This window comes from Neolamprologus multifasciatus, chromosome 7 (assembly GCF_963576455.1).
Source record: "Neolamprologus multifasciatus chromosome 7, fNeoMul1.2, whole genome shotgun sequence".
NCBI lineage: Eukaryota > Metazoa > Chordata > Actinopteri > Cichliformes > Cichlidae > Neolamprologus > Neolamprologus multifasciatus.
The window spans coordinates 63367185-63395045 of record NC_140445.1 but is presented as its reverse complement, the minus strand read 5'-3'; the positions used below and the strand labels follow the sequence as shown (position 1 = coordinate 63395045).

Sequence of the window (27861 nt, the reverse complement as noted above, 5' to 3'; positions counted from 1 at the left end):
ACCAGTTCAAACAAACAAAAAACCAGAAGTCTCTGACAGAAAATAACTGTCATCAGTCTCACTTAAAAAAAGAAAGTGCTTCCTCTCTGAAGTCAAATCCAATTTTTTTCCCCATTTGCTGAAGAAAATGTTACCAAAATAAAAAAAAATGTGAAAAATACCACAAATATATATTTTTGATTCATTTCGAATCGAATATGCAGCAGTTAGTGTTTGATTTAAAAATACATTCAAAACTGGGTATATATTTTCTTTTGTTCTCAAGAATTTTGCAAAAAATGATTAATGTGCCTGGATATTTAAATGAGATTCAGTCATAAAAAAAGTTTAATGATAGAATGTGCTATCATGCTATAGAATGCATTAGGGCTGCCACAAACGATTATTTTGATAGTCGACTAGTCACCGATTATTTTTGTGATTAGTCGACTAATCAGATCATCATCAATTGGACGTAAAACGTACAGCTTATTGCACCAGCAGCATCTGCTCTTATATAAGTATCATTAGCTTACAGCGTTAAGTGTTTCAGGTATGTGCTAACTAAAAATAAAGACAAGATGGTAGTTTATTAAATTTTAATGAAATGTGCAGATTGTTTCGGTGGAGTTCAATAAACTCAGACGATTTACTCAGAAACAAATAAAATACTGAAAAAAGCCAAACAATAAAATTTTTAAGTTATCTAAGTGACTTATATATATTTAACCTGAGTAGCGAAAGACTGCGGTGGGTTTGAAAACGATTTGCCGGGAGTCCGGTGTTCTCACGGCTCTACTGAGCCTAGCCCCCAGCTAGCTATCGAGCTAGTGGGTAACAGACGTCTCCGGTAACGTCGGAGCGCTTTTGAAAATATGTGGTGTCTTGATAAACTGAGCAGATATTTGAGGTTTACACAGCTACATTCTCGCCTGAAAACACGTTAAACGTTTATTTTCTGACCCAGAAAGAATAATAAGAGTAATATTAAAACTAACTAGCTGCCGCCATTGTTGGAAACTGAGCTGGGCCGCGCTATGAATTCTGGGACACAGCTTCTTCTTCTTCGGGGTTTAACGGCAGCTGGCATCCTTGTACATGCAGTGCTGCCATCTTCTGTTTCAGTCCGTTATTACACTCTTAAATCCTGCTACTTATTCCTGCGTCTTTTGTGATCTTCCAAAGCTTCAAACGACGCGTCGACTATTAAATCAGTCGTCGACGATTTTGATAGTCGACGTAATCGTGACTAGTCGGCTAATCGTGGCAGCCCTACTATACATTTACATAAAGTTTAAGTTCTTCTGCAGGTGGTAAAACCTTTGTTTAATCAGAATCTTCAATAAATCTCATAGACAGTGGCTTCTGTACCCTTTACACGCAGCAATAAGACTGAACATAAATGAAACATTTACCTTACCTGCCTTCTGTTTGCCTGTTAACACCGTCATATAACATGAATACAATTTGTGCTATTCTGAAATCCCTTTCTTTAATCATCGATTGTTATTCTACTTGTACCAGTGCTATTATTTGTGGTTATTTATTGCATGTAGATGAGGGGCTTTCAGATGCATGTGATTCCACAGACCTTTCCAGCTGCAGGTCAAAGTGCAGAGCACCAGAGACACACACGCTTGCACACACACTCAGCAGCACCACTGGAGGTGATCATTTTTCAGTGCTCAGCGGAGCAGATGATGCAAACACGAGGCTTGAGCGCAATCCTTTAAGAAAGCCTATAGCACATTTTGTGATGCCTGGCGATATGGATTATGTTGTAGATTGGATGTTTCCCTAAGCAGATACCACAGAGCGCAGCATGTTTCACACTAACTCGTGAGCACTTAGTCTAGTGCCAACACGCGTGCTCTAACAGGGCTCCTCCTCAGGTGTGGTCTTCCCAGTTACAGACCATCAGCTGTGCAATCCACCATATTCTACTGCCAGGCTAATAAATGACTCGTGTCAGAGGCGGTGTCAGTCTATTGCTTGCTCATTTTGAGCTCGCGTAGGGGTCGGAGAGGAGCTTTGCATTCTCTGCCGTTCTGCTCGGTGACTGGCAAAGTCCTGACTTTATTGATTTCTTTCTTCACTGCTCTTTGTCAAAATATCCAACTGCAGACCTTAAAGACCTCCGCCATTGCTCGACATCTGCAGCCACACACGGCTTCTCTTATAATGGTCGGCTCCTTCACTTTGTTTTTTGAAGGGGGAGGAAGGGATGATAGGCTGTGTGAGTGGAAGATGATTGGAGAACACAATCTAAAGCCTCTGCAGCTCTCTCTTTCTCTGTCTCCCTCCCTTTCTCTCTCCCTGTTTTTCCTCTGTATCTCTCTCGCGCTCTCTCTCTATCTTCCCAGTCTGACACAGAGAAAATATTGTACACTGACTGGCTCCCATTGAATCCACGTTGTGATTCATCGCCCAATTTCAAACTGCCAAGCAGCTAAATTGCACCAGGTCTGCCAAAATTCATCCCAGGAACACGCAGGAGATGTGAAAAATTAAATGTCATCGTGGCACAGTGGAAAACTTTCACCTCTCATCGAGCAGAATATGCTCGCTTCATTCTGTACTGATGGATGATGGCCTGGGGCTATACTTAACCTACTTAGTAATGTCATGTACCGCAGAATGTGTTTACTTTTGAAAAATAGTGAGAAAACATAAACTCTATCAGAGCTTGACATCTGCGCATTCTTCCTCCAAATAAAGTGGCTTTTTATGTTGATGCAGGAATGAATTTTCCCCTTCATCAGACTTGTTTGCTGTATATCATGCGCTAACACTGGATGTGTAAAATAATGCATGCCAGCTGAAAAGACGGATACCGTTTCTAAATAGCAGGAGCTATCCGTTAGGCTTCGGCGCTTACTGGTAGATCAAAAATGTTCTCACGTGGATCCACTTTAGCTGCCAATTCGAAGTTCTATCGGGGAAAGTTCAGGCAGTCCAGACATTTTGAAGAGATAAAGGTACATTATTGAGCGTGAATTAGAGAGAGGGCGAGAGACAATGGGTTGAAAAGCAGAGAAAGGATAAGGTTGGGAGGCAGGGAGAGGGTAGGAGGGCTGAGCGATGACTGGCTACTTTAGCAATTAAAATGTGGGGCAAAGACACAGAGGCTTGGTTTGACCGAGAGACTGCGCCATTCATCATCCCAGCTGCCATAAAGCAGGAGTAGATGGAACCTTTGATTTGAGCTTCACAGGAACATAAATCAAAATCCAAACCATGGCCTGTCAGGGCCATCGCCAGAATAACCCATTTGAGAGAGGGAGAAAGAGGAAGAGAGGGGAGGTAAGGTTGGAGAGAGTAAAGGTAGTTACTTTTCTGGCTTTGCACTCCATCCCACACGCACTCGCGCACAAAGACGCGTGCAGTTTACAGACGCGCACCTTTGTCCCTCCATATGTATTTGATGTTCAGACGCAGCTGCCTCACACCTCTCCGCAATATCGAATCTAGGGATCATTGATCAAGTGGCTGGGTCCTGTCAGTGGCCAGTGGTGTGCCTGACCCAGCCCGCCCTGGCAACATCTACCCGTCCACCCCCCTCCTATCTTCATACCCTCGTATACAAGGCAAAGAACAAGGAAGTGAGGTCATGCCGCGTGTACATCCATCCATCTAAATAGCATGACAACGACAGCTAATAAATCATTCATTCATTGTTTAATCTATTGTCTGCCAGGGCAAAAGTCATGTGGCTGATATGAAGACAGATTTACCCCATGCAGGTGGGGCCCGTTGGAGAGGGATTTTTTACTGTTACTGGTTCCCTTATCAATTAGTAATGTGTTCATTATACCTTGGAGCAATTATAACCACTAATGATTGAAATAACACGGAGGCTCTTTTATCAAGTGAGTGCCAAAGTAATTTAAGCCAATTTAGTCATACATTTTATTTGCGCTGTAGGCTTTTGGGTTCGAAGCGCTGTGACTGACTCGCTTTACTGAGCGAAAGATGAACGATCGCTCATCTACGAGTTATTTCAATGTTACATTCACCTGCACACGTGCCCGAGTGGCTCTAATAATACGTTCATTTGGGAGGGTTGTGGATGAGGCTCCTGACTCACGAGCAAGGTCAGGGAAGGTTCATTTTAAATGCAACGCGCAATTCCAGAAGGATGAATATTTAGGTTCATCTTCTCCACTGTGAGCCATGTTTAATTTATTATAATTACAGAAAGTCTGAGTGAAGGCAGTGTGTTATGAGCAGAGGTAACAACCCTAACATAACCCTATTACGGAAGAGGTTATGTTCCCCCAGTGCCGAATCAATGTAAAACACGTGACCTGAAACAGCTCAGGACAGGTTAATGAGGCTACGTTTGGGACATGCATCTCATTAAGACAGCCAGAGGGAAGGTCAGCGAGCATCACTGTTTACCTTAGCCCACCTACTAACAGAACCATCTCACAAAGGCAGCACAAAGTGCTTTTAAAGACCAGCGAATCATCACGCTGTTATGATATGACTCAGATACAAAAAAGCACCCGAGCACGCATTCCTGTTGGGAAAGGTCACGAGCTCGCATTCAGCGGCAAACGCGGTCGCCATGTTTGACCTGTTGTTAAAGTGACAATAGCGATTGTTTTATGCCAGGTGACCCTGATGCACAATATGATTTAGACGCTATAAAAGCCGATGAGGTAGCGTTGATCTCGAGAAGACTATCAATGCTGATGAATGATCGAGCTCGCGAGGGGATTGAAGTTGGGAGACCGTGAGAAGATGCGTGTTCGTTTATGTGGCGGTGTACGGCAGCCAGCGAGCGGTGTGTGGCACGCCTGTCTGTGCCCGCATGCGGAGCGTGGCATTAGTCAGTGTGTAAAGCCCTACCAGTCAGACGGGAGATGGGTTGAGGGAGATGAATGGGAGGCAGGTTCACTTTATTACTGTCACTCTGCTCTCTCCCAGTCTGCCTCAACCTCCCCACTACCACCCATCCATTAATCACATGTTACTGCCTCCTCCCTCCCTCTTTCACTGTCTATTTCTCCTCCCTCCACCTTCCCGCTCCTCCTCCATCTGTCCCTCTATTTTCAAACTCAAACGTACTGTACCTTCTCCTCCTCACGTTCCCTTTCAATCATAGTATCGGTTTCTGCCTCCAGTTTGCCACGTCCTCGTCCTGAGATCTGCTCTTCACCGAGCCCGTGCAGTCTTAAAAATGATTCATCAGCATAAGTAAGTGACTCTTTTGGATAACAGTGGAGTTTCTTATGGGACTTATGGCTTTTGTCCTGTGTCTCTCCTCTTTACGCCCACCTCCAGCTGGTAAATGGAGTGGTTCTTATAGTGTTTTTAAACACTCAAAGCACTTTCTAACTGTGGCTTTCCCTTCCTGATCCTGGTTCTGTTAACAGTGAGTTCTCTTTCCCTCTGTCCTCCTTTGAGTTGTGTGATTTTTGAGGTTTCTTTCTAATATTGTAGGGTATCTACCTTACAAACACAGGGGGGCAGGGATAGCTCAATAGGTAGAGTAGCTGCCTCATGATTGGAAGGTTATGGGTTCAACTCTACTGAACGGCTACCCTGAGGTTAAATGCAGAGGAGCAATTTCCCTACGGGGACTATCACATACACATTATTATTATTATTATTATTACAATATGTCCTGTGGCACCTGTTGTTGTGAATTTGCGCAATATAAATAAAACATAATTGCAAGAAACTGAGCAGACTATCAGCTAGTTTCAGTCTGTTCAATTAAACTGGGTTTCGCTATTCAAACATTTTGAACACCTTGATTTTAACATTTCAGCCGCTACCATCATTTTTTTTTTCTGGGGTCAGAAACGACCAATTTTGGACAATAGCTAAGCTATCAGCTAGTTTAGTTAGCAAGGTGCATCCATGGACTGCACAGGTTCATAGCACAAACAGACATACCTGCTAATCATTCCAAAGTAACATGCTTGGTATAAATATACAAATTATACATTAAAAAAAACAAAAAATCCAATAATTTTATGAATGAATAAATGAGCTTTACTCACTAAAACTGGAACACAAAGTTCTTGGACAGGCAGCAGAATAGACCGTGTTTTAAGATCTGATTCTGATTACTTTTTAAAGTAACGAGTAAAGTAAGAGATTACTATTGCAAAAACGGTAATTGGATTACCGTTACTTTCCCATAGGAACGCTGCGTTACTGCGTTACTAAAACCGTGATGTCTCATGACAGTGACATAAGCAAGTGCAGATCAAGAACGGACAACATATCGAGTGCTGGAGAGAATGTGAGCGTGCAGCGTTTAAAGCGTGGAAGTACTGACCTTACTTTGAGTTTGATTCCATAAAAAGTGACAAAAACATTAGCGTCTGTTGTGCGTGGGAAGAAAACTTCTTTTTACAGCGAACAAACCCCCTAAACTTCCGAGCAAGCACCGAGTAGCTACGACGTAATGGGAAACTCACAGAGAAACTCGTGGATTCTTCCACTGACCGCTGCACACCTGCACCAGGGTAAACCTCCGCCTACCCCACTCCTGCTTTACAGGTGAAAATAGAGCAAAAGGACCGCTAGTCTTTGACTTTATTTATTTTCTGCTGTGTTTTACTTGCATCTATTTGAAAGACTGAGTGTAAACACAAAAAAAAAAATTATTTTATGTGCTGGAATGTGCAGAAAATAGGTTTAAATATTAAACAAATTTCTTCCAGTCAGAGAATGTTGCATATAATTACATTTTTGCTTGATGCATAAAGTTAAAAGATTAAAACTAATAAAACAAGTTTTAAAAAGAGACTTTTCCATTTGATTACATTTTGTATGATGGATTATGCAGAAAAAGTAGAATTGGGCTGAAAGATCTATCACTTTATCACCTATTCAGGTTGTAAATCGTGTTTTTAAAGTAACTAAGTAACTAAGTAATTAATTACTTTTGAAAATAAGTAATCAGTAAAGTAACTGGATTACTTTTTTGGGGAAGTAATCAGTAATTAGTTACTGATTACTTTTTCCAAATAACTTGACCAACACTGCTGATTACGCCTTAAACAGAATTTAAACTGCTGAGTTACCGCTGGAAATTACATAGGATTCAAAATCTCTGTTTTAAGAGTGACTTGGTTAAGAGGACAGCAAAGACTGTAGCAGTGAAAAAATATACACAACCACACAAAAAGTTCTGCTCTGTGGTTTTGCATATTTAGGCAGCGCTTTCAGAGCCCGCCTCAAGTGGCCATTCCAGGAACTGCAGTTTTTACCACCTCCGCTTGGTTCTTTTTCAGCCAGCCAGAATGGTGCTTGAATAAAACTTTTAAAATGCCTACAGATCATGTAAGCTTGTTACATATTAATTTACATCAATATAATAAAGTTGATGTTTTAAGATAACAAGCTGGTAAAGTTGTGTTGTTCGACTGGTTTTTATTTTAGTGGAGTGTATTCTTTTTGTGAGCGCATTATAAAGCTGGGCTAGGTTTAAACTTACAGTCAGCTGGTGCAACTGGTTCCGGGTCCATAAGCATGAACACTGTTATAGCTGAGACACTACACATCAGTGTGGCGCAGCAGCATTACCCAACCCCTGCAGTGATGCCACCAGCCTTCCCTCTGTCCCAGCAGCTATCAGGCTCTCTGCAGCTCCCATGGGCCACATGTCAGACAGTAGTGCTGTGTTGATGCTTTTGCTACATACTGTATTTATATATATAGCCAGCTAGCTCTTCCTCTCAGGGGTACCTGAACGAGCTGTGTGCTACGTGGATACCAGGGCTGAGGGGGAGTAGGGAGGGAAGAAGGAGAGGCCCCCATAGGCTGGCCGCGCCGCTGTTCCCCCGGATCCTATCGGCTAATGGGTCGGTAGGGATTTGGGGAGGGGGGTGGAGGTGGACAGAGACGGATGGCTCCTGACAAACTCACACTGACAGCCAGTGAATACAGGGCAGCCTAGCAGAAAGGTCAGAGCAGGGATGGATAAAGGACCGCTTGACTTTCAAAGTTTCACCCTGCTTGGTGCCACCGCACTGTCAGTGCGGGGAAAGAAGTGTTTACGGCTCGTCAGTTGGTTTTTCTGTCAAGCTAGCCATGTGTCTTTGCTAACCACCTCTTCATCACACGCGTGAAAGTTTTAGATTCCCACAAATATTCATACCCTGCGCTGCACACAAACACATTTGCACTAACGGGCAAGAAATTTCTAAAGTGACACTGTCCAATTCCAAGTGCAGCACATATATGCAACAGCACTGACATTCTCATTAAGCCTTTAGTAAGCTGTGTACCTTCAAGGAGAAAGAATCAAACCCTCTCTAAATGAACTAATGCTGTTCTCACCCTGGAGGCTCAGTTACTGTGTGTGGATGTGTTTGTGTGTAGGTGATGTGTTTATTGACTCCGGTAGAGGAGTGGATAAGAGGCGAGGCTCTGACTGAAGAACACTGATCCAGTCAGATGTCACCGGCCCTCAGAACTGCCTCTAATGGGGCCCCAGGGACTCTCTATCTCTCTTTCACCCTCTTCCTCCTTCTCTCCCTGCCTCAATAGCTCTCTAAAGCCAATCTCTTTTTTGTGTATCTGCCCCTGGCATTCTGTTTCTATTGCTTTGTGTATTACTGAAGCTACTATTACATGTGTGACTTAATGTTTAAATCTGCTACATAAAGTCTCCCTTCCCATCTTATTGGACGAGGCTGAATGATTTATTAGAACTGCCATGCGTACTAAGATAATATTACATTGTAAAGAAATTGTTTGAGATTTTAGAATTACCTGTATTTGATTTTGTCTGAGAAGTTTGGAGAAGTCGCCTTTGCCTCTACTAAGACATTAGCATAATAACCAATGTAAACTTTAAATAGGAAAACCGCAAGGTAAAAATAAACACGATGTATTGACTTAATGTTTGGTATTATGATATAATAATTTAAGAAACTTAAAGGTAGCTGAACAGTTTACTGTAGCTTAGTGGCTGCAAAACTCCCAGTGAGACGATGAATAGACATACGGGTTCCCTTTGTGTATAGACAACTTATAAAGCTACAGTTACAAGTGTCATCTTTCATATTGGATACAATAATAAAGTTCCACTGAATACAAACCTGATTTCCAGTTGGCTAATCTCACCTTGACCATTTTAAGCACGGCTGTTACTTATTTACATTTTATGCTGGCTGCACCATTTATAGTGACTTTCTCGTGTGCATCTGTGATTACCACTGACTTCAAACTTGCGCAGAGAGCAAACATAAATGTTGATGTCGTGCTCGCCTAACTTTAATGTTGAGGTGTCAAAGAGTTCGTCTCCTGCTACAAGCCAGACATAAGCTTTCACTGCCTCAGTAGACTACTTAAGACGTGCCGCATTTTAATCAGCAAGAAAGAAAATTTCTTGTATAATCAATCTTAGCTTGGCTACATTTAACCAGCTAAAAGGGATGACCTACTATGCCAGGGCAAAAATGCCCCTTGCAGTCCAACTTACAATTGACTGTACGATTGCTGCCTGTCAGTCACCTGCTCTTCTTCTAACATTTCCTGTCTGTCTCCGCTGCCCTGTCAGAATAAAAAGCAGCCTAAATAATCCAAGTAGCAAAAGTGCTGCTGATATGAAATGCCATATATTCTGCAGAAGCTGCAACAGTGTCTACTTTATTCATTCTTTTGACTGATATGTCACCTAACATTTGAGATAAAGCACATTCTGCCTGATTACTTGTGAAACTGTCCACACTTAACCACATTTGATTGCTTACTTAGTGTGAGTCTCATCATGCAAAATCAGCGAGGACACAACTCGTCAGCGGACCGGAGGAACCGGAAGGGACAGATCCCGGCAGGACATCCACTCCTCCCACCGCTCCCAGAAGGCCATGCTTCAGCCATGTGTCCATCATCACTGTCGGGAGGCGTCCATTTTTGAGTCCTCGCGTCCTCCATCTGAGGCACCCCTGTCTCTTTGACGAGTCGTGTGACCTTTTCCCCACGTCAGGTGTCGTGCTCGGTTACGTCAGGGTGGCGGCCGAGTGTCAAAATGTGGTCCTGTTTGTGTCGGTCGGCTCCGTTAATGGTTTTACCCAAAGAGCACCGCTTTGGAGTCAAACAGGATCTGATGTGAGATGACAGGGGTGACAGAGACAAGGCCGGCCTGGCTGTGTTCTACGAGGTGGCCCTGGCTCGACAGGAAGCATCCTATTAAGACACGACACACTGTTCATTATCAGCGTAGTGGAGAGCAGATCTCAGGATGAAATACGTATCTGTACGAGGGAGTATGTGTTTTTGACACTTCAAGACAAGCGAAGGGCACTGAGGAGGCAACAAAGAGGCCCGGCGAATCATTTGCAATACATCAGTCAGATCACATGTGAAGCTACAAAGGATAAAATGCAGAAGTTGGGATGCATGCGTTTAGAGGATGCCTCTGATCCTACACAGTCAGTATAAGTCGTAACCTCGTTTGCTCTCTCTCATTAGATTTTTAGATGGCTCAAAACAGCCTGTGCTCACACACCGTTGCCTGACCATGTTATATCTGACTGGGACACCAGAGCTAGCATCCACTGGGCTCCCCCGAGGCTTCCTTCTCACCCCTCACTCTTACTGTACAATGACTGGAACTGGGGTCAGCCAAATGCCCTATATTTCCCTGTAAATTTGCAACACACTGTAGCATTCAGGACCAAACACTATTTGAGCGCTACGTGTCATTAGTCTTGTGTCACGATTTTCTCGGAAGTGCATTAAAAAGGGGCCCTAACAAATGCGATTTGAGAACACAGCTACTCCTTTGTGCAGCATATTTAGAGAAATATTTGCTCGAGTGAAACACCTCTTAAACGGAGGGTTTGTTCCAGCGTTTAAAACGGTTCGAAAGACCTGTTTGAAGCCTCGAACGTTTGGCGTTAATAGGGCAGAACGGCAGGGAGTATTTGATAACCACAACGGCTACAGTATGACATCCACAGCCAAACGATGGCTACCAGCTCTGCAAACAACCACCACACCCTCGATCCATTTTTATTGTATTTGAGCAGCAGTGTTATATTTCCTGGCCTCCCCTTAGCACCACACACACAGGGCACTCCAAACAAAAAATCCATACTATCGACCCGCCAATGTCACCACAATTACTCTTCCCAAACAGCCATTGAGGACAAATTACATCTGCACTGCCTTTTCACCCGGTCACTATGGCTGAGCAGTAGCCCCCTCACGACACCTCCTCCTCTCAGCCTCTTGTCTCCGTCCCTCCATTTGCCCCCTAACCGAAGTCTGGACGGAGATACGGACAGAGGGGTCGCAACAGGGGACGGGGCAGCAAAAGAGCAAAAAAAAAAGGACTAACAGCTTAGACTACCTCAACACTTCATGAAATATGGCTTCAGCTTATCAGTGATCACACAATTTCAGGCCCTCCGGGCAGCTGCCACTAAATGTGCAACAGTTATTCTGCCTGAACACTCGCTCATCAAAGCAGATATTTTCCCCCACGTTGACATCTAGCGTGGGCAACCAAAAGAAAAAAAAAAAAAAAAAAACCTGCCTGATATTTGCATATGTCGTATTAGAATGGGTGATGTTCAAATATCATCTTCGTGCCGGTGGCAGATTCAAGCTGAGAGCTGCATCTTCCTCTGCACCCGGGCAGGCCTCCAGTGGTGAGAGGTAATCTCGCTCTGAGGTGTGAAGAAAACCACTTCCCATGTTTACATGAATACAGAAGCCCAACACCACAGAAAACCCTCTGGTATTGATTTCCCTGTCTGTATACACTGCCAAAATCATTTATTCACTATTGGCAGCGGTACTAGCAACAACCAGCGTTTAATGCTCTTAGCTATTAAGTTTCTTTGCAAGTAATCTCAGAGAACGTTGTCCCCCCTCCAACAGCAGACAGGGTGATTGAATTTTCCTGATGTTACGATGGCCCAGGAGGACATTTAAATGACTTCTGGTGCAGGTGGCGTATACCTGGGTGTTGGAGTTTGATTCTGTTTCAGACGCTGTGTAAGGTCCCCATTCTGAATCAGGACCATCAGTCACCGCCCACACACGCACACACACTCACATTGCCTTTTACCTTCATCTTAAACAATGAAAGGCTCTACACTCTTTTAACTGTAATAGCTCCAATGCCATCCACTCAGTATTTCTCCTCATAGAAGCAGTCGTGCAGAACTCTTTCTCTCGGAGGCACATCAGCCGCTTCGATTAGATTTTCTACAATATTTTCAAGAATCAAAGCAGGTTTTTTACTTAATGGCCTTACATCTGGAGCAACATGCAAAGGTGTTTCTGGAGTATTTAGAAAAGAAAGTAAATGAATATATCAGTCAGTTTATTAGGGTTAACTGCCTTCCAAGTCAAGCATCCACTGCAATATTTCCCCCAAAAGGTATCACTTTGCTCTTGAAGAAATAAACGCTGTAAAGAAAGAAAGAAAAATAAAAGCGAAATAAATAAATCTTTGTTTCGCTGGAAAACGTGGAGGCATGAAGTCATACATCAACAAAAATCTCATATTCTTGAACATGAAATATTTGAATGACACGAGCTATTTGACAGTGTCGGAATAGGTACCGAGAGGTTTTCGTATTCCGTGGGGGAAATTGTATTTTTGCAGATACTTCCACTGTGTTTAGGCTGGAGATGATCGAAGCAAAGGCAACGTTTCAAACAGTTTTGTACAAAATATTTATCCGAATAAATCAAAGCGCTTCCAATTCACATGACAACCCATTAAGCTCCCTCTCTAGATTTTGCATTAATGCACAAATCTGCATTGTAACACTAAAGCTCCACCTATCAAGAGCTTGTGCGCGTGTGAATCATTCATGCATCTGTAAGTGTGTATCTGTATGATATATGGTGATCAGTCACAGGAGGGGTTTTTACTGCGTGATTATTTCTGCTGTGACACTAACGAGCTTCGGCTGCAGATCCACTGCAGACCAATTACACCGGAGAAGAGGCTGCTTGCTTATTACACTCGGATAATCAGTGGGTTTTACCCTCCATGTTACAGCTCCTGCTACACACATGAACATTTGATTTTCTCAGGATGTGCATGACTGAGCGCTGCATTTATTTTCCTATATATGTGTGTGTCTGTCTCTCTGCGCGTGCATATATTACAACTCTGCTATTCCGACAGACAGCAGGCCATTGTATGTGATGCTGTGCTGTCTATATCGTGGAGCTCCAGCTTGTTGATTTATCACTTCTGCATTTTGTGCCAGAGCTCTCCACTTGATTGTGTCTTTGGTGCACTAATATGCCACCTCTGCATGTGTCACATTGTGACCGGCTTCTGTATGAGGGATTTGTGACTGGAGGGGAACCTTGCAAGCAGGAGACCTACGAGGACAGAGAAGATGAGGGGAGAAAGAGGGATTAAAATCTCTCTGTATTCAGTGATTGGGTTATTCTGGAAAGCACTGTCAGCACTTTCAACAAGAGTTGCAGAAAACCAAAAAGGGGGGTTGGGGAGATCTTTTGATGTACTGTATACAGTACCCGTGTGCATATGAGTGCATGTGTGTGTGTGTGTGTGTGTGTGACGCACTCTAATCACCTTAATTATTTCCTCTAATTACCTGCAAACAGCTAATGAATTCCTCAGGAATCCTATCATGTTGTGTATGTGCTCACATCATCATCCGTTTTGCACGGCTGCCATTAATTTGCTCATAAACAAATACAATTAGCATAAAATGTTTCATTACAGGCTCATATATCCGGTTTAGTCCCTGGTTAGGGTACGAAACGGCTCAACAACAGCACGCACAAAAAGACAGCATTTTTCTGCATTTCCCCTCATGCCTAATAAACGGTTTGATGAAATGAATGTGGATTAGAAAAATATTTCACGGTGTGTGTGTGTTTGTTGTCCTTGCGGACGCTTGTGTGTGCACTCGCATCCATGTTTGCGCGCATCTCTGTTTGTATTTGTGCGTGTTGCTTATTTTTTCTGCTTTATAAATTTTCCATCCAAGGTCGTCTGGAGAAGAGGGACAATGGACTCGGTCCTGGGTGGACTGATGATGAATGTGTACGTTTCATGACAACAAAAGCATAATGACCTTATTCTATAATGAATGGATTCATCATTAAAAATCTCTGGCCTGCGGCAAAGTCTTTTTTGCATATTCTGATGTCACGTCCTCTCTGAGCATCACATGCATTTGTAGTCTACACCTCTGGAGCAGCGCGTGTGCACGAGTGGGTCTATGTGGATGAACTAGCGTCTGCATTCTTATTTGTGCAGGTATACCTTTGCATGTCCTCACATGCATGTGTTTGTGGTACCTGAGGAAACTATGGCACACGTTCCCAGCTCGAATGGACCGGCGTTTCAGCCTCTTTGTCACAGACCTGTTTCCAGACATCTTCAAGATAGCAAAGTCCGTACACGCCATCTTTCCTGTGACAGAGATGAAACCTCCAGCTGAGACTACTTAATGTCACCAAAGCTCAACAGTGGGAAACTGTTCATCAAATGTATTGAAATGATGATGTTTTCTACATGTCTATACTAACAATATAGCATCACAGCTACTTCACAACATATTTTAGTCATTTTTTATTGATTAGGACCAAACTACTGTTTCAAATCCCATTTGATTGGTTTTATTATCTCTTGCGGAGATTTTTTATTTTCTACTCCACTTTATTTCAGTCATGTTGTGGTTTTAGTCTGCTAAATCTATCCAAAAGCTATTATAACTAAAGTGGTTTTTATATTAATGCATCAGTAATACTAAAATAATAGAATAACACTCAAAAGTATTATAATCGAAATTATTATATTAGGGATTTACTGCTGATACTGCTCACCAGAACTCCTACTTATAATATAATCATTTTATATTGAAGTGTTATTCTTAGTAAAAGCCTATTTTCAGCTTTCCTGCAGCCAGCCGGCACCCTGATTTAAAAAACAAAAGAAGAAAAACAGACACATTAAAAGGCTTCACAAACATAGCGTGATTGATTGACAGCGGTCAATTATCAGGTCCTCTCTGGGCCGTATTGATCTCTGTGCAAGATTAGTATCTTTTTCTCCAGCTCTCTGTCCTGCAGGTCATGTTACATGGTCTGACCCTGCCAAGGATACAAATGGCATATACATCTCCTGAACCGCTCCAAATGTCACCTGCCAGACAGGCGCACAGAGGATGAGGAGTCTTTTTTTTAACGATTGTTTTGCGTGTGTGTGTGTTGTTGTTGTTTTTTTTGCAAAGTATGCAGCAGAATAGACAGACTGTCAGGAAACATGAGGAAAGAACAGGGAGCGGCATGCAGTAAAAGACCAGGTACGCTGAGGTTAATCATTTAGCTATGACGTCACCTCTAGCGTCGAGGGGTTTAGGAGTAACCATGCATAATGGAGAATGCAAGCTCATAGGTCTAAAGGATCACAATAGAGATGCTGCTTGTTATACAATGATAATTATTTCATCTGACAGCCTTAGATCTGCTCCTGTTTTAGGAGCAGATGAGTCCTGCTTCAGGATGTGTGCTCTGCAGGTCTCCGTTTTCAAGAGGTGAATCAGGTAAAGCACGTTCAATTAGACTATCTAACACAGAGTGACAGTCTTACCGAGGGCTCGACCACACCGGTGCATTTCGCTGATCTGCCTCAAAAAACCCACTGAATTTAGAAGCCACAGTGGCTGTACTGTACAGCAGCCGGGGGGGGAGGAAGCGGTGGAGTCCGGGTGCCAAGTTGAGAATTCAGAGCTTTCCTTCTGTCTGTAGTCAGGTGGGATGACAGGGGGCGAGTGCTGGTTGGTGGCTCTCCGGCGGCTCTGACAGCCTGTCACAGGGAGATCACTGCCACATGCCTGTCTGTCCACAACGCTGACGGCTGACCCGTCCAACACGGCCCGGCCCGCTGGTCATGCCATCCCTGTCTGCTGTCGGACGTCTCTGACAGCTGACAAGACACCTGGGACACGGCCGGCAGGGGCCAGAGCGCTGCTACCTGTATAGACATCAGGATTTACTGCTGCCAAGGAGAAGAGTGTGGAGAAGGAGGAGGAGGAGGGAGCATACACAATTTATTTTCAATAAAAGGATCACATACTCTGCTTTCTCAACTTCTATTTATATACATTATATACATTTGCCTTCAATTGATGAACCTTTCTCAGTAAAATGAATCCAGGACAATTAAATTCAGCATTTTCCTTAAACGAATACGTGCAAGTTGCTCTGTTTGCACACGTGTGCACTAATTATATTTTTCACTGCGTAACTCCCTTTAGATGTGGAGACAAAGGAGGCTGATGGCTGGAGTCTAGGCTACTGAAACATATGGGCCATGTCATTTATCACGTCCGCTGGTGAAGGAATGAGAGCCCATCAGTGGCCTGGCATTGATCCCTGCATGGGCCAGCCATTGTTTTCAGCAGCACCTGGTGGAGTTCTGTCTGCAGTATAGGGGAGGAGGAGACACACAGAGGGTGGGAGAAGATTCGTCTGGGGAGGGAGGTGTTAACATTTTCTGGGCTACTCATTAAAAGTCACAGAAAAGTAGAAACAAGAGAGAAGTTTGACTTTTGATGCTTTATTCTCTCATATTTCTTTTCTTAAAATAAGGATCTTTAGGGTTTTAGTCCAGTTCTGTGGATGAATAGAGCCTTTTTTACCCTTGATTTTATTTTAACGCTATTTTCAGTGTTATTTAATTATTTTATTTTTAATTTTTTGTAATGAGCTGTTGGATATTTGAAAATAAAGTATTTATCCATCTCCAAAGTGTTTATGAAATGGTGGTAGCTGTATGTATCCTTCACTACTACAGCACTAGAAACACTCCACAAAAATCTACTTTGTCAGAAATACTAAATAAAAGCAACCAAACAAACTCACGCAGTAGGTGCGAGAAACAAACAGTGAAATTTACAGGGCTAATTATAGAGAGTCAAGAATGACTTCTGCTGCAAATGTGCCACTGGTTTGATTTTAATTACAATCTGACAGACTTTAATTATCATTGTGCATTTTACAGTAAATAAAACAATCATAAACTCTAACCTCACAGTTATGTGTACATAAGTATATGTTTAGTGCTTTTACAGCATTAAGACTATATATCATATCTTTAAGATTAATCTGTCATCCTGCCCTAAAATGTAACAAGATGGTAACAGTTAACATATGAGTGAAAGTAAGAGTAAAGAAAGGAAAATAAAGACTCTATTCACTATAATATTCAATTTCTTGGCAATGTTCTGGCTTACCAAGAAATCATGTTTACATGAACGTAGCTAATGTTTCGAGGTGTAATGCTCTGAAAAGAAGCTCTAATATTTTCACCTGGCTTTGTTTAAAAAAACACACACACACATTTGCTTGCTCAGCATTGTTTGTCTGCAGTAATTCATCACGCAGGCTTTGAGCTATTGATGGAGCCAGCATCCTATAGCAGGCCCTTGTCAATGATTCACTCACTAAGCCCATCTGTCAGGCGCCCTCTGCTTCTCCCCCCTCTTCGTCTCAAACACCACTGCTGTTCAGCTCGACCCTCCTCTTCCTCGGTGATGGATGGACAAAGTCCTCGATGGCCGCAAATGGCCGCGTTCAACGCAAGAGCACCTCACTGATTCGTTTGTTGTGTAATCCTGCCTTGAAAAATTCAGTTAGCTCTTGTCTCAAAGTCACCTGTGGCACAGAACAGAAACCATTTACAAGGCTGAAAGAGAAAGGCTTTGTGGGAAGGTGACTTCTGGAGGTGATTGGTAACTATTTGAGTATTCGCAGCTTAGCTGAGGAGAGTGATCGATAAATCAGCCGCTCTCAGAATCCATCACAATTGTGCCACTAAATGCTCTTAATGCAGTCAGTGATAAACTATGGCCGGAGCGCTTCTGGAAGGATCCGGTGCATCCTTGCAGAGCACATTGCTCGAGCACTGAATCACATGGTGAGGGGATGAAGTAACTCTCTGGGACTGAAAAGAAACCTGAGGATCCTGATGTGAGCACAGATCAGTGGTGTGGGTCAGAGCTCAGGTGTGGCGAAGAGTGCCATCTGTGGGCTGATCATGAGAACTGCATAATGAGATGGGATAAAATCAAACTTTCCTTTTTTTAGTTCATTCTTAATACTTAGGACAGGAGCTGGAAAATGTTAACACGGCAACTGTTTATTGGCTTTCTGGGAAATTTCAACTATATCACAAAAATTAAGTAAATAAACACTTAATCGTCACATGTTTCTGATTGTTTGGTCAACAACTGACTAGCCTGACACAGGTCAGGTCAGAGGTGTAGGGCCCTAACAGTGCTCCTCTTATTCCTCCTTGCACAAAGAAGCAGATACTGGTCCTGCTGCTGGGTTGATGTTCATCTACCACCCTGACTATTCTGCTCATGCACTGGCCCATTTGTTGGTATCAAACTGCCCAGACTGTGCTGGGAGACATTCTCGTCACGGCATGAATGAATGCGCCATCCCAGGGGAGCTATTCAACCTGTGCAAGTTGATTGGGCCCCATGTGCCAACTCATGCCATCAGCAGTGACAAGGACACTAGGAAAAAGTCAGGAGGGATAAGGAGAAAGTAATGGTCTGTGGTCCAAACTCGCATAACTGTTGACTTTTTGAGGGTTGCCTTCCTGTTGCCTCTCATATGTCGTCAGATTAATTTGCACCAAAGCAGATAAAATAGATTCAAGCAGTTTATCCATAACAACTAGACCAACTCGATTAAACGTTTAACAGACTTTTAGTTATACTGTGACGATCAACTGTTTCCAAAATGTTTACTTAACTTTTTTCAGAGCAGTGTACAGGATATACTCCAAAACTAACTGCAACACATGCACACTAACATCGAATATAATGCTGGGTTAGTGCAGAATACATTTAGTTTTTTTTAATTTTATTTAATTTAAAATCTCGGTATGGTAGAAAGTTGAGAAGAAAATCCAAAGCAGAGAGTTGAAACAGAGCTCAGTTTAGTTTAAAAGTGTTTAGCTCTATTTAAAAAAAAACAAAAACAGGGGATCCTCAGCTCTTCCCATGAGGGTGGCACGGATGCCCCTCCGGTGGTCCTCCTTGGGCTCTCGCACTCTGGGGCCTCTGGATGTCTGGGGCCTGGATCTCCTCCATGCCTGCTTCATGCCCTGGGGGCGGGGCTATGGCTCTCTACATCCTCTAGCAGACCATTACATGGGGAAACCTTTTGAATACAAGCCGATCCACACAGGTGTGCACACGGGTGTTCACTGTTCGTAGACTTAAATCACACCTTTCTTGGCTGCTACTTCAAAGCACATTGTGCGCTGTCTGTCCTGCGTGCTGCACAACAACATTCAATATTTAGTATTTACTGCTGTTTACACTTAGCTAGATTAATGCGATGGTGTTGTTTAGTATGTTGCTTTGTTTTTTTTTTGCTTGTTTTCTATTCTTTCTCTCAACAGGTGATCCAGGAGATTTTTTCCCCCCCTTTCTCACTGTCCCTCTCCCCTTCTGTTTTTCTTTTCCTTCCTCTTTCTTTCTCCCTTTCCTATCCCTCACTCATGTCTGTCCCGTCTGTAACAACTGAAAATAAAATAAAATAAATAATAACAACAAAGGTCGATCAAATGGACCAATACGGCAATGCCATGATGATCCATTTGGCAAAATAAATCCATTGGGTATCCTTGTTGGTCTTCAGACAACAATTCTGACGGCTAAAGAACCAAATGGGACAGGCAGAAAACAAACAAACAAAAAAAACACAAAAAAACAAAAACAAAAGGAAACTATGATTCAGAGGAAAACATATTACAGTGGAACAGAGCCATTCAACCGCCCCAGTCTCATTAAACACTGAAGCACCGTGAGCAGCTTTGGTGTTGACAAACAGACAAAAACGAAAATTTAAACCTTTGCTGCATATTTTTTTTTATGTATTTCAAATTTGTGTGCTACATTTCTGTTTAAATAGTTACCTATGCTACATTTGGACTATTCTCCCAACTGTTTTAATGCGGAAGATTAAAGATCTTTAAATATTTTCTTGCAGAGATTCCCTTAGTACTGATCTTGTTTTCAGCAGTATGACCACCTCTATCTATCAGTTAAGTTCAAGTTCAAGTTTTATTTGTCATATGCAAGTTAGCACAGGGTCAACATTGCAATGAAATGAGCAGCAGTCACTCAGCAGCATGATACAGTACAGAAAATATAGTAAAATATAATAAAATAAAATATAAAAATATAAAAATAGTAAGGAGCTAAATATTAGAGAGACATGGTAAAAGAGAAAAGATGACTAAATATATATGTATCTATAAATATAAATATATGTACACTAGTGATTAAATAAGAAAATCTTGAAAAGAAATATGACGGGAGGGCAGATGGGATATTGCACAGGAATGAGCAGCAGAAAATTACAGTATTGCACTTTAAATATAAATATCAATGACAATAAAGTGAAATGACCAGTGCAGATTAAACAGAGTACTTGTGAAGCTGCAGGGTAGCTTCTGAGTGCTGTGTTGTGTGTGTTTAAGTGTTGTGGTTGAGGTGTCGTACGGCTTGGTGGTAAGTCTTGTAGTCCGAGCAGACAGACTCCTGTAACGTCTGCCAGATGGTAACAGGGAGAACAGCTGATGTGCTGGGTGGCTGTGGTCCTTGATGATGCTGTGTGCTTTACGGAGGCATCGCTGGAGGTAAATGTCCTGAATGGCAGGAAGCCTCGTGCCAGTGATGTGCTCTGCTGCCTTCACCACCCTCTGTAGTGCTTTACGGCTGCTGGCAGAGCAGCTTCCGTACCAAACTGTGATGCAGCTCGTCAGCAAGCTCTCAATTGCACACCTGTAAAAATTTGAGGTGATGTTGGCGTTCATGCTAAACTTCCTCAGCCTCCTCAGGAAGTAGAGTCACTGGCGAGCTTTCCTGATAGCAGTGTCTGTGTGAAGGGTCCAGGAGAAGTCCTCGGTGATGTTGACTCCAAGGAACTTGAAGCTGCTGACCCTTTCGACCTTGACACCGTTGATGTGGATGGGCTGGTGTTCTCTGACTGGTCGTTTCCGGTAGTCCACTATCATCTCTCTAGTTTTGCTGATGTTAGTCTATCGCCAATACACAACTAAACACAAATCTTTCAAATAGTGTTGAAACCGATTCATCGACCACATCTCAGGTTAAGTACAAACGAATTGATCTCTAATTCTTCTCGTTCACTCCACTTATTTGTTAACGATATTGTTGCAGTGTGCAGTGATTAATTGATGCCATACACGGTGCATTTACAGTAAGAACCATGTCAGCAAACCTCTGGCAAAAGCAGGTTTCCTTTCCATCCATTTAAAAACAAAAGACTGTGAGGTGAAGCATAGTTGCTGCATCTCCAGCTGTGCAGAGATCACCACAGCTTTCACTCACCCTCTGAGAGCCCGGGCCCTCAGCAGTGACCCCCCTCACATCAAACTTGACTGCTCATGTCCTGTCTGCATGCCGAGTTGTCGTGTAGGCTGTGTCGCTCTGTCACAAGACATGTCCCACATTTGCAGCCGCCACCGTTGGCCAGCAGGATGAGAGCGTCTGTCAGGAGAGCTGACACGCATGCCACTTTACTGGGCGACTGACAGAGGGCCACGCCACACTGTCACTTCTTCCAGATCCATTGCCTGAGGATAAACACGGACACACACACACACATACAAAGAGACTCACACATGTTAATAACACAAGAGTAAACAGAGTTGGAATCTCAGAGAGTGACTGACTGACAGGCTGACTGGGTGACCGACCAGGGCTGAGGAAGCTGGAGCACTGTGTCACCCCTCATTCTTACAATCTCCAGCTGTCACATCAAACACTCTGCTCCTGTGTTGCTCCTCCTACATACTCAACTCCACCACCTTCTCCCGTCCCCTACCTTACGTACTGATATCTCATCAGAAATATTTACTGCAGCGCTAAAGGACTCACAGTCCCAGCATGTTAGCCTTCATGTGTACTTTTTAAAACATCATTTATAGTACATGGCTGTATCTTATATGGTTCCTCCTCCTATTCATTCTGTTGGATCTGTGGGGTGTTAATAGTTAACTTACAGACTTATGAACAGTGTTGGGAAGGTTACTTTTAAAATGTATTCCATTACAGATTACAGAATACATGCCCCAAAATGTATTCTGTAACGTATTCTGTTACGTTACTCAATGAGAGTAACGTAACAGAATACTTTGGATTACTTAATATATTATCATGCTGTTTACAACTACATGAATGTACTATTGCTGTGATTTATTACTGTTACTGAAGGTCCGCGGCTCCGAACCGTAGTAAAGGGACCTCTGGCTAATACGGTGGGTTCTGTGTCGGCTCGTAGCCAAAAACTAGCTTTACTTTGTTGTCTGGGTCAACTTTGCTAGCGAGAGACAGAGAGAGGCATTGAAAGGCTGCTCCAACGGAACTTATTGTTTTTGGAGGAAAACACGAACACGGTGTACAGTCGAGTCTTAATAGCTTACTTACAACTGGGCTCGTCAGGCTCTCTTCTTGGCTGCAGTGGTTATTATTATATTTACATGCTTCCAGCTCCCGTTTTTGCTCGATGACAGCTCGTACTTTTCCTTTTTCTCCCTCCCTCGCTCACAGACACATAACGTGTATGGCAGTCCATTCTCCCTGCAGCACGGACTACACTGCCCATAATGCTACATTCTTTAGAGCTATACCTGTAGCATTCTGCCTATTAGCTTAGCACAACAACAACAAAAAGGCCTCTCTCACCCAGGAAACACGCAGAGAGAGAGCGTCACCCTGTAACCATGGCAACCGTGACGCTGCCGCCTGGAACAACAGAACGTAGCTGTCAAACAAAACCCAAACAGTCCTGACCCGCCACAATATGAAACAGGAAAGTACCGCCGTGTAATCCATTTATTTCAACAAAGTAACTGTATTCTAAATACCACCTTTTTAAACGGTAACTGTAACGGAATACAGTTACTCATATTTTGTATTTTAAATGTAAACATGTATTCCGTTACTCCCCAACACTGCTTATGAAAGGGTTGATTTTACTTTCCAGTATGAGTCCCATTACTTTAATATTACTCCATAACACATGTAAGTGTTCTGAGACCAGTTGTTGCAGTTTTCTTTTATCCTTTTTATTTATTTTTGCTTGATCTAAGTAACAGCTGCTCAGCACTTCGATTTAGTGTTAAAAGACATGCTGAATGTGTTTTGACACTGTCTTGTTAAAAAAAGGAAGTGAGGCCCTCCATAGGAAGCTGTCACCCCGATGGCAGCATCTTCACATATTACTTATATTTATCATTCGTTATTATTGGGGTCTTCACAGGTGTGCAAGTTCCCCATACTATGCAGACTAATGTGCACGTTACCATCACGGATGCTGGCTTTTAAACTCTGCGTTCATGTCAACACTTTCCACTTCACAATTAAAGACAGTGAGCATATTTCTGTATGCATTTTTGGAGGGATTGTATTGTTTTAATTTGCATCTGTGGTGACAAACTTTATTCACTTGCAGCAGTTTTCAGATATGTGCCTGAATTCATCCAGGCTTCCACTTTAGGTGTCATGGTGGTGCAGTATGTAGCATCTCTCAGCAAGAAGGTCCTGGGTTTGAATCCTTCTGTGTGGAATTTGCATGTTCTCTCTGGGTATTCTGGCTTCTTCCCACTGTCCAAAGACATTAGATTAATTACTGATTCTAAATTGGCTGTAAGCGTGAATGATTGTTTCTGTTTTAGCCTTGTGACAGACTGGCTACCTGTCCAGGGTGGACCCTTCCTCTCCCCCCATGATATGCTGGGAAAGAAACCCCCAGTGACTTTCAGGTCCACAGGAATATTTTAAATGTTTTTATGTGATCCTTTATGCAGGTAGACAAGATCATTTTTAAAGAACCCCACAAAACATTTTAGTTTTAAAAAAAAAACTTTGCTCAAAAAAAAGGGGAAAAAACACTCAATGCCCTCCCCCAACCAAAAATAAATAAATATTCAAATCAAATACATAAATGTAAGCAACAATTGTTGAATTTAGCCCCTCTATTGGTTATACAGCTGGTTGTACTGGTAATTTCTGCATCATAAATGCCTTATGTACACACTTTGTGTTCATTTTGTCTGTAATGCTTCTTTGTTATTAGTATTATTAGTAAAGAAATTATTTCAATGAAGCTTGTTTCTTTTTTTTTTTTTAGTGTGTGTGTGTTGTATTTTTACTCAAAGTAAATCTGGATACACTGTCTGAAATTTGCAATAGGAACATATGACTCTAATAGATTTTGTAGTACTTAAGCCCCTCATTGCTGGCTCTCCACTCATTTGCTGTGGTTTTCATTTGTAAAAGCCCCTCAGGCGCTGTTGTAGTTGCACCATGGGACTGCTGTGGTACAGTACGTGGAACAACAGTGCCCTCTAATGGCTGAAAGCTAAATTACGTCCATTGAAATAATTAATGGAAAGATAATGTTGTTGTTTTTTGGTAAAGTAAATAAATAAAAACAAAATAAAAAAGTAGTTTTGGGAGCAAGGCAACATTTTTAAAAAACCTCATTTTCGGTCTCAAACAAAACCTATAGGGATGTCGCATCTGTTCAACACTGACGTGTTTGGAGACTCAGTCTTGGAAGTTAATTTGTGATGATAAAAAATGCTGAAAGAGGGTCAGAAGCCACTTTGCAAGTTCTATTTAGCTTTTTTTAAATCCAAAATTATCTGATAATGATATTTAACTGTAAGTGGGTATACTTACTTAAATACTGAAGGAGTGAAACTGAAATGTTTACATTTACACTTATCGTGCACACAATACTTGACCGACTTTTAATAAGTGGAATATTATCAGGGCTAAACTGTGACTCATGATCCCAGAATAGAAATACCCATTCCTCAGAAATCAACCTGCGTGCTCTGCAGAAATGAACTGAATCTGAAACAACAGCTCAAACTGAAAATAATGAGATGTTGTTTATGGGAAAAGTGGTGCCAGTAGCCTGCCAATAGATGGCAGTGTGCATTCATGCAATGCATTTATCTGAGACACGAGTGAACAAAAGTAGACCAAGTGCAATTTAGTAATAATAATATTAACACGGAGAAAAACATGTAGATGACACGTATGTAACATGCAACAATGATCTTTAAGTTTAGGCAGAGATATCCGGTGTTTCGTGTGTCTGGTTCGCTGGTTTCAGACTGACTACAAAACGAATAAAGCTTTTTAGACACCTACGGGGAGTCAAACCCGCCCTCTGAACCTCTCATATCTCTTTGCATGATGCATTATGTAGGTGTGCCGACAGACAGGAACATCAGGCCCAAGCAGCAGCTCTGCGCGCTTCCCCAGCGGCTCGCTCCAGTGTCACAGTTGTTTAACTCCAGTAATGCAGGCCAATTAAGTATGATGTAGGGATGCCTGCTGGGACCTCCGCACTTTGAGTTCTGGAGACTCCCAGAAGCTCAGGTCAGGAGGCTATAGGCTGTGGACATGAATGATTAATCCTGAAATTGACTTTGTTTTTCTCATCAGAGGCCCCGGTTGCTGGTAATAGTTAGCTGAATAAGACAAGAACAGCTGTTCCAGCCTCATCATCTAAATATAACCTGGATATAATATAATCAGATCGTACCTACTTCAGTGATGATGAAAGTTAGCTTCCACTTCAAAAGCTGAAAACTTGAGCATCACTAATTATGAACTCGTATTCGAATGAGAGCAACTTTGAAATATTATCAAAGATATTCATTTATTGAAAAGGAAATAGATAATACAAATGAAACAAAATTGTTTTTTTTCACATAATTAATTTCATGAGTCATTGACAGCAACAGAAAAGTTATCTCACAGGAAACTCATTTGGAGTCTTGCTTTCAGACGTTACTCTTATGAGTTTTATGACATGAGTAGTTTTGACACAGAGTGCTTCCAAAAAGTGCTTTCTGCAGAGTAAATACTGTACAGTGCAATGCCGAGTAAACAATACATCACATCTGATCATTCATTGGTAAACATGGTTCATATCAAAGAACAGAAATGTTCAAAGTTTCATCAATACAGTACATTTATAGCAGACTTCACAGACCCCAAACCTCCCAGTCTCAAAGTATATCACATTTAATTATCTCCCTTTGGATTTCAACCATCGACTTTTGATTCCCGTTGCTTTTTTTCTCTCTCGCAACTTTCAGTTCTGTTTCTGTGAGCGCAACCTCATCCGCTTTTCTCGCAGTTCGGCTGCCCCCTGCTCTCCTTCAGTTTGTCTCTCTGGCCCTCTGGAGTCTTGGAGTCTCTTCTTAAATCGCTAACCACAGCTCGGAGGTTTTTGAACCTGTCCAGCCGAGTGCTCGGGGCTGCCTGGAGTCTGACTTCTGAACCCTGAGTTGCACTTAGGGAGCTGAGAGAGCGCACACCCGCGAGGCCGCGCTCCTTTCCTGCAGGACGCCGTGGTGTGGTCATAGTGCCGAGATCCTCAGGGTGATCCATGTCTCTGATGACCTCACACAGGTAGCGGGCCAAGTCCTGGCTGGAGAAGGACAGGGTTTTCTGGGAGCGGCGGAAGGTCAGAGGGGACGGCAAGGTTTCTGTCTCTGACGGAGGAATTGCCAGACGTAGAGCAATTGCGGCACTGCCATTTCCATTAGACGTGCCGTTTTTGTTGTTGTCCTGTGCGGGCTTAGTCTGCGGGTAGGAGATGATGCTTTGAGGATAACTATATCGGAGTGACTGTGCTGGGCTTGGCTGGAGGGAGCGCTGCAGCTCTACCATGTTAAAGGCATTCTGAGAGACCAACACAGAGAGAAGAAGGGAAGGAAAAGAAAGAAGAGAAGAAAAGATCCGGTTTTCCTCTTGTGTAATCTTTTTTGGGAGTTTAAGAGATAATGAAAAACAGCACTGGCACACCACATTAATCTGAGCCGTGCAGCTCAGCTAATGCCTCTGCTAGCTAATTAACCCATTCCTAAGACTGAGACAAAGATCCAGCATGTAAGAAGAGATGTTGGCAACAACATGACCATCGATCAGCCAAGTAATTAATTATCTAATTGCAGAAAGAGGAAACTGCTACTACAAGCGCTATTAAAACTGAGGCGTTAACAGCTATTGGTATCTACGTTCTTAATTTCTGCTAATTGACTCACAATTCTATATTCCAGGCAATTTGCGGTTCCAAGAAATAGTTTGTGAATTGACACTAACAAGATTTCTTGACTAGTGACTCATACGATGTGGCTGAATCTTTATCTAGGTCACGATTATACAAAATAATAAACCACAACACTAAAAAAAACCACAATCTGAGGATAAAACACAAATTTTGAGCTCCTCATTTCTAAGAAACAGATAAATTAGTCAAAGCGCAGGATTGGGGAAAAAAAGTGAACCTCTGTTCTGATTTCTTTCAAATTTTTGCTGTCAGGTTCTCCAATTAAGAAAATATCACTCAAAAAAAAAACGGGACTGACATGTACAGGTGTTTGCTACAAGAAAAACACCGAATAAGTGCTGCTGCTGGAAGCACACTACAAAGAAAATTACAGCTCTCCAAAAAGACACTGCACCATTTCTCAAGTCTAGAGCTGCACCTGTGCACATAAATGCTCCACAACATTTTTACCACAGTTTTTAAGATAAAAAAATTATATTAAAAAAAAAGCACTGGACACCAACACTGAAACTACGTCCCAGCTGTGAGGTACAGACGAGGGAACATCCTGTTTGGAAGTGTTATTCCATCGAGCGCCTGAACGGTGAATTAAAAATGATACCAAGATTTCTTTTAAATGGAAAAGAAAATCTAAAAACGAATTATTTAGAAAAGAAGGAAAATTTGGGAAAGACTTGATCTTGGACATCACTAACTCACGCATAACATGGTTGTTGCTGCTAAAGGAGAATAAATACTTCCCTAAATTCAACT

The 27861-nt window shown here is 42.4% G+C and overlaps 1 protein-coding gene and 1 long non-coding RNA gene across 8 annotated transcripts in view; both read right to left on the bottom strand.

Annotated features, from left to right (window-relative positions):
* LOC146515856 (uncharacterized) lies at positions 1–22931 on the bottom strand. 4 transcript variants are annotated; one of them, XR_014875262.1, is made up of 3 exons: positions 21339–22931; positions 9702–16382; positions 1–9501 (listed from the first exon to the last, which is right to left on the bottom strand). It is a non-coding gene; the product is annotated as an uncharacterized LOC146515856 (long non-coding RNA). The 4 variants fall into 4 exon arrangements; XR_014875264.1 differs by having other exon boundaries at positions 1–13305; positions 14257–16382; XR_014875263.1 differs by having other exon boundaries at positions 1–14371; positions 15551–16382.
* A 936-nt stretch (positions 22932–23867) lies between these two features.
* The window catches only part of LOC146515854 (neural-cadherin-like), a 123804-nt gene continuing 119810 nt past the window's right edge, over positions 23868–27861 (bottom strand). For all 4 annotated transcript variants that reach the window (XM_085167834.1, XM_085167835.1, XM_085167833.1 and 1 more), the window contains one exon: positions 23868–26720. In XM_085167834.1, the coding sequence (XP_085023960.1) occupies positions 26154–26720 (567 nt within the window). In that variant the 3' untranslated portion in view covers positions 23868–26153. The remainder of the gene's footprint in view (positions 26721–27861) is intronic.